Source organism: Lutjanus erythropterus, chromosome 5 (assembly GCF_056507025.1).
Source record: "Lutjanus erythropterus isolate fLutEry1 chromosome 5, fLutEry1.hap2, whole genome shotgun sequence".
Taxonomy (NCBI): domain Eukaryota; kingdom Metazoa; phylum Chordata; class Actinopteri; order Lutjaniformes; family Lutjanidae; genus Lutjanus; species Lutjanus erythropterus.
In genome coordinates, this window is record NC_139321.1 from 38,639,945 (window position 1) to 38,651,054 (window position 11,110).

An 11,110-nucleotide genomic window follows, 5' to 3' on the forward strand; every position below is an offset into this window, starting at 1 on the left:
GGCAGGTTGTGACCATTTATACCAGGGAATTACTTAATACTGACTCAGATTTCACTTTTTTCACAGCGGAGTCCAGTGATGAGTACCATGTGACGCAGTTACAGAGCCGTTCACGTGGCAGGGTGACTGAAAAGCTAAAGAAACTACTCACGGGCCTTAAAATGTTATTTTAGACACCTCCGCCGATTAGATCAGAGATTTAAGAGACATGTTAAGGACTTACAGCCAAGTTCTGGAAATGGTGGGAGTAGGATCTGTTTCCTTATTTGGCTTAGGCTGGAAAATATCAAGTAAACACTGTCTTCCTGTTCACCGCCTTCTGAATACAGTTCAGATCTCACTCACCCCCCCAGCCCCCCTCCTCATCCGTACAGGGGAACTATAGTGAAACCTGAAAAAAGGCCTCCTATTGTTTGCTATCATCCAGGAGCCAGGAGCAAATGGGGCTCGAATTGCAGCTCTGAAAGGTAACAGGAAATTGACAAATCGCTAATCCACTCTTAACTATTCAGGGCAACAAAAGGTACATTCCACCAAAAAGGGAAAAAAAAGCACATTTAAGTACAGAAGGTCCATCTGGAGGGATGGTTCATTTGATGCAAACTGCTGACTAACTGGAATACGACTGCATGCTGGTCGGCTAAATGACAAAAGCTAGAAAGATGCTTCCTTTGTGCTCCTGTTTACCATCAGCGTCTCATCTGTCAAGTACTTTAACCAAACATTTTACTCCTCAAAACTGCTGCAGCTTTTACTTTAGGATTCAAGCATATGTTATATCAGAGGTAGGAAGTAAAAAAAATATCTGGACTTTCTAATCCTTGCATTTTCAAAACAGGCTCGTTACTTTCCTTTTAACGCATTTAAAGGGGATTACTGATTATTTTTATTTTGCGTCATTGTGCGCCACCTTCCCAACAACAAGACCGAGTTCATCTCAAATGGATGGGACGATAACACAGAGAAAAGACGAGTCCTTGCTGTATCCATCAGTGAATATCACGCATGACAGGCGTAAAAGACATAACAAGACAAAACAGACAAGAGACAGAGCTTTTCACAGAAACAGCTGGTAGAAATGTCCTTATACTCTGAGTACATTTCGGAGCCTGTACTTTATCACTTTTACTTGAGTAAAGAAGTTGAATCAGTCTTTTCTACAAAAGTATCTGTACTTCTACTTGAACGAAAAACACGGTAAATTACGTTTCAAAACTCAAAGTCTTTCCAGAAACAAGTGGAACAACATACTTTACTTATTTTTAAAACAGGCTCGTTACTTTAGTTTTAATGCATGTCAGGGAAATTACTGATTGTTTTGCGTATTTGCACACCGCCTTCTCAAAGTCAAGACCGATTTCAACCTAAATGGATGCGACAAAAACACAGAAAAGACATGCACGACAGACGTAACAACACAGAAACTACACGAAAGACCTAACAACACAAAACAGACAAGACAAGGAGACTGCTGAGCAGAGAAAAGGTGAGGTTCAGTTAGCTTTGCACAGAAAGAGCTGATAAAAATGTCAGAGGGCTACTTTTTACTTTTATACTTTGAGTACATTTCAAAGCCTGTACTTTTTCACTTTTACTTAAGTAAAGAAGTTGAATCAGTACTTCTCTGTATCTGTACATCTGCTTAAAGGTGGAATCACAAGCTGTTCATAAACACACCACAAAGTCAAATACCCATGATTTAGGTTGGTAAAGCATCCCAAGCACAGCAAAATAATGAGAAAACAAGGAAATACAGGCAGAGGGCACCACCACACACTTCTAGTGGATCATAAGTGGAAGGGAGTCTATGCAAGGGTTTTTAAAGATGTGTCACATTATACCTTTAAGGACAGAATGTGTGGTGCCTGCCCAACATCAAGACTGATTTCCCCCTAAATGGATGGAACAACAACACTTAGAAAAGATGATTTTGTGGTGTATCCGTCAGCGCATAGCACACACAACACACATAACAAGACTACACAGACAAGCAATGGAGACTTGACCACAGCGAAAAGGTGAGGTTCAGTTAGCTTTGCACAGAAACAGCTGTTAGAATTGTTCTTCAGAGGGTGACTTAGCCTGTACTTTTTTTTACTTTAACTTGAGTAAAAAAGTGGCATCTGTAGTTCTATTTAAGGATGGTGTCCGCTTTTGCCACCTTCTCAACCTCAAGACTGATTTCAAACAAAATGGATGGGATAATAACACATGGAAAAGATGATTCCTTGATGTATCCATCAGTGGATATCAACCATGACAGACGTAAGAAGACAAAAATGACATAGAAGACATAACAAGACAAAAAGGATGACAAGGGCGACTCGGCCAATTAGAAAAGGTGAGGTTCAGACACTTTGCACAGAAACAGCCAGTAGAACTGTCCTTTTTACTTTTATACTTGCAATTTTTTACTTTTACTTGAGTAAGGAAGTTGCATTAGTTTTTCTAGTTTTAGTCTTTTGGTAGTATCAAGTATCTGTACTTCTAGTTGAGTAAAATGTGTGTTAAATCGTCCCATTTAGCAAAACTCTGAATGCAAGGATCCCAGGCCTGTTGCACTCAGCACCTGAGGGCATCACCACCACCACATGTAGCTGATTATTGACACGGTTGTGTTGTTTTCTTGCCAACGCTGCACTTTTCCAAACCTAAGCCACAGTATATTTTTTTCCCTTTGTCCCAGAGAAATTCCTGGTCACAGTTTGTGTTTCCCCAACTGTTGGCATTTCTGGCTGACCAACCAACTTTCAAAGTGATGATCTCATCCCCTGGGGGCCCGGAGGTGGAGGAGGGAGGGAAGTGGGTGTCAGTGTAGGGGTGGGGGGTTGGGGGGGGTCAGCAGACTTCCCAAGTGATAAATTCACTGACAAAAAGAGGCGGCCAAATGGGGTGTGTGTGTGTGGGTCGGGGTGGGGGCTGGATTTTGCCCCTGTCGTTGCCTTTAGTGCAGGAACCACGCCATAAAAGCCCAGCATTGATAGCCCCGGTTTATTATCTTTGAACAGGTGGCCCCGGCTACTCGTAATGGTCGCTCTCATTTCTCAAGGCACACACCGTCGGGCTCTGCAATATGGAGACCATTTGGGAGTTTGGGAACATCCCGATCTCACCGCGTTAAAGCCCAGGGAGTAAACTACAGTGCATAGTTTTGTGGTGACTTGTTGGCTGGTGAGTGGAGTCGGGGGGTTTAGAAGGAGACTTACTTCCTGTGAGCATAACTCATGGAAACGTGGAGGCCGTGTTGATGCTAGCAGCTTCGGGGCTAATCGTGTCAATGACCTGTATTGTTTAGCTTTCAAGGTTAGCGAGGAGAATCGCAGCAAAGAAGCCCTCCAAGAATGTAAACAGTCACATTTCGAGCTACAAGCTGTTTCTACTCACTGCTGAAAATTTCTACCAGGAATTCCACACCCAGCGTGAACACACACATGCACACACACATGCACACACACACACACACACACACACACACACAGAAAACAGTGATTGGCTGTTGAACTCAAACTCATGAAACTGACCCCACATCTTTCACTCCTCAAGCCAGTTACTGTTTCAGCTCAATCAAGACACCAGACAGTGCTATTTTTTCATTAATTAATATATTTTCTGCATTAAAGTTAACATAGTTTTCTTTTGTGCCACCCTTTAATTTTTCAGTAAGTATTTGATATTTTGTTATATTCAGACATGAGTAAATTTAAGACTGTCTCTTGCAATAAATATCATAAAATAATAGAGCTTCACATAATAAATATTTTTTACAACAAAAAAAATGTTTTAACAGACATTTTTTCTTTTAAAAAATAGCCAGAATTCCTCTTATGGATTTTGAGCATACAATTTACACAAAATAAAGAAAAAAAAAACATGGGAGAATGCCACAGAATGTGTATGAAGAGTTCAGATGGGTGGAAGGAGAGAAACATATCCAAGTGGAGAAAAAAAAAAATACTATGAGATGGATGTGCTTTCGTTAATGCAACATGAGCATAGGAACCACGGTTTTAGTGTGGCAGCAACCAATAAATTCAAACATACCTGCTTGCTATGAATACCAGGTAACAGCTACATAATTGCCCTATAGTAGATCGTCCTTCACAGATTTGGTGAGAGGCAGCTCCCACCGGGCACACACACCCAGAGGAAACTGCCTACCTAAAACGGAAGAAAAACTTTCTCATATATATAAAAAAATAGTGTTAATGAGGAGCTGAGGATAGACATAGAAACAGTTAAGGCAAACACTGGTCTGTAAAAACATGGTCCTGATCCAGAGAAAATAAAAAATAAAAATAATTGAGTGGTTTTCGTTACTCCTTTGCTTAGCTCCTTAGGGTTCCGCAGCGAGGAGGGGAGGCGGGTGGGAGGTGCTTAGAATGTTTGATAAACATTAATTTGTGACTATCATCATCATTATCATTGTCATCATAAGATCCACATCAAGAGTCTCCCGCGCACACGCAATCACAAACACACAGGGGCGATCAGGAGGGTTTCTCCTGGCTCTGTGGGGCCCAGCTCTCCAGTTTGCAATAGACAGTGTTGGAGTTCTTGCAGCGACAGCCGGGCCTGTTCACCCGGTCGTAGCAGCCCTGGCACGCCTTCAGACAGCCCTTGACAGGTGGGTAGCATAGCAGACAGGGGAAGAGTACCGACATTAATCCCATGCACAGGAAACGAGAGCAGCAGTGGGAGCGTGACAGCGAGCAGGGGTGGTCAGCACATGAGTCCCCCTCATCGTCGTTGGAGCAGTGGTAGAAGATGCCTTTCACCAGGCACATGCACGTGCCGTGTTCCAGCGCGCTCTCCGCTGAGCAGAGGCACTGGCCGTTGCACGCCAGACATGAAGGCAGGCTCCTGGGAGCCGTGCAGTCACTGCACTTGCACTTCCCACAGCGCTCACAGATGAACTGGTGCCCGGCAGCAGCCACCACCCCGTTGCCGGAGCCAGAAAAGTCTGATTTCCCTTTGCCCTGCGGCTTGAGTGGAGCCTCTAGTGGAGGCTGGTGGAAGTGAGGTCCCTGCTGGGGCTGTGAAAGGGCCTTGGGCTTGGGCTGAGTCCGAACAGGCCGCTCCGCTCTGTGGTGGTGCTGTAAGCTCATGCCAGGCCTGGTGGGGGGCGAGCGTGCCAAGAGTCCCTGCTCAGAGGAGGCGCTGCTGTTGCTCCCTGAACTGGCGGCACTTCCTGTGCTAGTGGAGCGGCTGAGCCCCGGCGCCCGGGACCCGCCATACTGCTGTCCCCCGGCCACAACCACCACGCCGCCCCCGACGTGATGGTGGTGACCCGACGGCCGGTGCTCATAATTGTTGTTCACATTGACGAGGATGACCTCGTGAGTCCTCTCCTGCTTGTCCTGGGGCCTGGGGGCCATGCGGGGCGCAGGGGGCCTCCGTACCACCGAGGGCCCCTCGGTATACTCGTTGTTGGAGCGGATGGCCTTGATTTGGTCCAGGGAGAGAATGGCGGCATGCTGGAGCTCCCGCTCGTAATCCGACCTCTGCCGGCTCTCTAGGGAAGGCTGCTGGATCACCACTAATGAACCGCCGGGGCCATGTTGACTTTGGAGCTCCATCTGGGGGGATCACCACTTCCGACATTCACCGTGGACTTGGCATGCATCGGAAAACCTGCCAGAGGGGGGAAGAGAGGCCGGGGAGAGACAAAGGAGAAGCAGGGAGGGAGGGGACATCATCAGAGAGAGCCAAAACATGGCATAACAGGCAAACAGACAGTGTTCTGATGGAGGACAGGTTAACATGACTCCCTGATCATCACAATCTCAAAACCAAGTGAAACACAATCACTATCACTTCAGTATTATTATTCCTAAACAACAAGTAATTACTGTACTAAACAATCACATTATAAATCTTATGCTGCAGAAAAAATAGCAGGTTTCATCATGTATTATTGTTTAAGGTGAAACAAGCAATATGTGTGTTTTAATATTTCATGGTGTATTTAAAGTTATGAACGCAGACTCAGTGTTTTCATCCTGTCAACATGACAATATGTCACGTTTGATTCCATTAAGTGAGGCAACCCGGGGGAAAAAGTTGACTATTAACAAGACTTTTTGTACCTTCCTCCCCAATACGCACACATCTAAACTTCAGTAGGCCCTACAAATACTTCCCCTCCTCATTTACATTTGTATGACTAGTTAACATTTAAATGCACCGCGGCGACGAAATGAGGACGCGATCCAAGGGAACTAAATGAGCTGCCTCACTTAGTATTCTATTACTACACCAAAAAGGATTTCAGGGAAATGGGGACAAAAGTAGAGCAGAAAAAAAAACTTAAGGTCAGACCAAGTTCCGACAAAATACAGACATTTGCTGCAAAACGAGGCGAGCTATTGAAAGTTGAAACGTAAAAACGCGATTATTTAAAGTTTATTCTAAGCAGATAATTTATCTAATGTATGTGTACATGTTATAAACACCATGAGGAATTTGAGTTTGAGCTTTCCTGGATGTTATGAAGCAACGCCGACCTGCACGAGGCCAAAAGCTGCTCAAGTTTGCAAAAACACAAAAAGCCTCAAACACACAACAAACCTTCCAGGGAGACACTGAGACCAAAGCCAGACTGATCGATTTTTACCTCTTATGCGCTTTGCAAACACACAAGCTGTTATTATTTATAATGATCAACGCGTCAAAGGGCCCACTATAAATAAGATTTTCTGCACAGAGCGCGTTCAAAGCAGAAGACGTCGTGCGCAGTAATACAAGCAGGATCCTATAAAACACACAGCCGGAGATGAAGAGACATTAAAGGACGCATCCAGATAGACGGGGAAAACTTATGAATGAAAACAACCGCCGTGGGGGAAGGGTGTTTGTTACAGCAGAGCCACGGAAGGACGCAGGCATGGAAATCCATCAACTTCATCAACTGATCGCGATGAATTTAACCCGCTGCGGGTGTGTTTTTTTTCCGTGCCAAAAGCATTAAAAATGACACGGAAAGTGTTCGGCTTTGTGCACCAGTGTGACAAAACATTTATATCTCCACAGCGGCGCGTACCAGGTCGCTACGTGCGCTACTATCGGATGATAAACGCACTAAAAGCGAAATAAAACGCGTGAAACAAGTGTAAAATAGTAAAGAAGATACCTACCTATATGCAACCATCCATAACGTCGAATCCATCAACCAAATAGCCTCAAAAACTCCATCCAAAAGGAAGGGGCAATGTCCAAGCGTAGACTAAAAGGTCTAATGCATAACATTCACAGCCTGTTAATCCAAGTGCGAGTGTATCCCTTTGCGTTATTCCCTTTTCTTCGTTGGTTGTAGAAGTTCAGCACGCATGCATTCGTCCGTCCCAGGATAAAACAAAGTAAATCCACGGCGGAGCTCTGATGCAGGAGGGAGGGAAGGAAGGAAGGCACCCGGAGGACTGCTGCGCACTTGGGAGGCCGATCTTCAGGCAAAGACAACCCAGTTATAGAAGTCCCGCAGTTGTTGTGGAATAAAAAAAAAAAATAGCGTGGAAAAACAAACACGTCTCGGAGAATTAAAATCAAACACGAGCGAGCGTATATCCAAGACCTTCTCCTTTTTTTCTTCGTGCGAGTGCGTGCGGAGAGTTGAGTCGGGAGTTGTTGTTGCGGGGAATCTGCGCTCGCAAAAAGCGTCGTGTGGTTCGCAGACAGCGGTGCGCTCTCTCCAGCTCTGCGGGCCTGTTCAGCACTGAATGAATGGGAACGCAGGGCTCAGTGTTTGCTCGACAAGCCAACTCCCATTGGCCATTCACTCCACTGAAAAAGGATACATCGCATCCGCTCCTGATTCATTGGGCAGATGTGGAAGGCCGGGCGATAGAGATGTGTGCACTAGTTAAGGTGGAACGGGCTTTTTATTTCGCGGTGGCTCGACGAGGGGGCTCAGGGAAGAAAAAACGACGAGTTTCCGTTCCTGTGGGTTATGAATAATGGTGTGAATAAGGTTAATGTGACTAATAGTGATGTAATAAACGCGCCATTTATTTATATACTTGCTGATTTGTCATTTTTGGTACATGAGTCTCACACACGCGATAAAAAAGACAAGCAAAAGCCCCTTTTTTATATATATTTATACTCATTTGAATTTTTCTAAACCCTGCCTCTAAAATATACAGCAAAATGCCATATGATATAAGCTATTTCAAGAATTAAAACCACAATACTTCTTTTAAAACTCTAGTAATATAGTAAAAATGTCAGATATTTGATCATATACCGTAAGATTAAGATATAATGCAAAAGTGAACAGAGGTAAAACTTATAAACTAATAGTGATGTACTTGATGAATTGTAATTTTTGGTACATGAGTTTCAAATACACTCAAGTAAAAGCCCCTTTTTGTAGCTCACATTTATCCTCATCTGAATCATTTTTCCCCCTGGGTCGTAAAAAAGAAAGTATCATGTGATATACACTATCAGACTCATTAAAAGCACATTACTTATTCTAATACAGTAATAATATAATTAAAAAGGCATTCTGATATTTTGTTTCAGATGTAATGTAAAAGAAGAAGAAAAAGACGTATAAACTATCAAATAAACTAAAAAAAAATTCATTATTACATTGTTTTTGGGATGATAAATGAAAGCTGTCAAACTTTTATGCACCAAATATGTTTAAATACAGGTTTCATATTAAGGAACTTGAACTGAATGAGATGATTGAGATTAATTACAAACGGTTTCATTAAAAATTTACTTTCAAGGGTCCTAAAAAGGACTGAAAAGACTTTTTTTTTTTTTTTTAAATCCCCCTAAATCATCACCTATGGCCAGCTAGAAGTGTGTGGTGGAATCTGTATCTGCAGAAACACCGCATCTCTTTATTTTCTCATTGTTTTACTGTTTTTGGAACATTTTAACAACCCAAAACGTGGGTATTTAACATCCTGGAAATGAGAGTCTTCTCAATTGTCTATCTGACTGACAAAATCTTGCATATTCTACCTTTACCAGGGTAAAACGTTTGAGTAAAAGTTAACAGTCTCTGTAGTATTTAACATCCACATATATTAATTTATTCTTAGAGTCTTTAGAGATAATTTGACTTGTCCTGGACTCTATTAAAAGAACCCTGCTGGTGCTGGAACTACACTTTTGGAAACCACTGACTGTGTGACTTTACAGACAACTCAGGCAGAAAACATCAACAGGATGTCTTCTCTGCGCTCTGGAATGTTCCCATTACGCATTTACGCATGTCATCAAAGGGGATGAAATGTGTCGCGATGAGCCTGCAGCTTGCATAACTCTCTGATATGGTCATTTTCCCATCATTTGAAGTTTCATGGGTCGATTTCTGGACTTGGTTGGGGGGGGGCTGGTGGTGGTGGTGGTTTGGGGATTTAGTTCAGGACCACCTTAAGAAAAAAGCAGCCCTGCAGCCAGGGGAAAGACTCCCCCCTCACTCCTGCCTCCCCCCTCCTCCTCTCTGTTCCTGACTGTCTGGTTTGATTGGTGTCGCGGATGCGCTACATCCGGATCCATGAGAAAAGGAAGTTCAATACAAAGTCAATTTATCCCATTCAAATGGAAAAATCAATAGATGAATGACCTCCAGTGCCATTTCGGGTCAGCAAATGCTTAAAAAAAGAATACGCAAAAAGCCCTATAGAGTTAACGGACTGTTAAAGACTGTGTGGCGCAGCAGACTCAAGTTTTTTTAGGCTGCTGGATGTTAAAATTCAGCTTCTTGGTGATAAAGCAAATCCTGGTAGACCGACAGATGGCCGCCTGGATCCCTGCTCTTAGTGGTCGGAAGTGCGGACGGAAATCTCACGATTACAGCAATTAGCTGATTTTCCATGGATGGATGTGATGAATATACCAGCCGTGGCTGCTTTTCTCCCCGTGGATATGGAGCAGCGGTTCCTCAAACTAGGGGTTTAGGAGGCATCAGGGGTCCTTGAAGGGGGTCCAGAGGTTCCATTAAAGTCTAATTCCACTATCTAAATCCATACATGTCAGTGCAGGGGAACATATGTAACACTGTGACTAGATGAATCATTTTAACTTTTTTGTATTGAACTGTTTTCGTTTATTTTGTTACTTTGTGTGTTAAATTTCTGTTGCTTTATATTTCTGTCTTCACATGTTTACATATAGGGGAGACCGGGGATGGTAGTGACGCTTTTTGTTTGAGTATCAGACACTCAGTGGTTGTTTGTTTTTGCTACATGGTACTCATATTTATCTACTACAAATAAAACTCACTAAGACTTCTACATAATCACAGATTTCATGTTAACATCAAATACAAAGAGTTCTTTTGTTACAACCTACCCCACTACTAGGGTGAGCTGTAATACTAGCTGGGGATAGATGTAACAATAAGCAGTAATATGCTGAATTAAGATCCACGCTGTGCAATTTATGAAAGAACTTTATTGAAAAATAAAAAATAAATTGTTAAATTCATGTGTGTGGGCTTAATTCCAGAGTGTGCATGTGTCACATGAGGGTTCCATCGCTGTCACAGTTGAGTCCCTAGGGTGCAGGCTTTGTGGGTCCACAGCTGGCAATGTCCACACTTGACCCACGCTTCTTTTTGCCTCGAGTTTGCAAAGTGTTCCCTTCCACAATGCAGAGATTTGCAAATTTAAAAAATAAATAAATAATATAAATAACTGTTACAACCATCCCCACCCCAAGCAGCCGTTACTTAGCAAACTGTTTTAGCATGTGGGCTTGAATGTAGCATGAATGCAAAGCATCAAATTAAACTTGAGAGATTGATACTTTAGGTAATGTAAGCCAAACTGTTATTTCAACAACACAATGAACACCAGGTGAATTTTTTTTTTTTTTTTTTTTTTTATACTGACCTGAAAATCATTTTTTTGGTCATAAAATTCACAATGTTGCTCACAGAGACATGCAGCTTCTGGGAACACAAAAAGGAGATGGAAGTGTATGATATTGATGGCATTATTTTGTGTATTTTCTGATTGGTCAAACTGACAGCATTACAACTACCCCAGTGTTACAAGCCTCCCCGATCTCCCCTATTACTGTGTATTTATTGTTTCCACACAATGCCTTATCTATCCATCTATCTATCTAAGATTCATTGCAATCTTGTGAA

At 42.9% G+C, this 11,110-nt stretch overlaps 1 protein-coding gene across 1 annotated transcript; it reads right to left on the minus strand.

The window, feature by feature from the left end:
• Nucleotides 1-3,583: 3,583 nt before the first annotated feature.
• spry1 (sprouty homolog 1, antagonist of FGF signaling (Drosophila)) lies at nt 3,584-7,843 on the minus strand. The gene is made up of 2 exons (XM_084719789.1): nt 7,134-7,843; nt 3,584-5,631 (listed from the first exon to the last, which is right to left on the minus strand). The coding sequence occupies exon 2, from the start codon at nt 5,574-5,576 to the stop codon at nt 4,488-4,490; it is 1,089 nt and encodes a 362-aa protein (XP_084575915.1). The 5' UTR covers nt 5,577-5,631; nt 7,134-7,843; the 3' UTR covers nt 3,584-4,487.
• Between the last annotated feature and the right edge of the window lie 3,267 nt (nt 7,844-11,110).

Coding starts and splice junctions, on each gene's coding strand:
- spry1 (XM_084719789.1), bottom strand. CDS start 5,576: ATGGAGCTCCAAAGTCAACATGGCCCCGGCGGTTCATTAGTGGTGATC.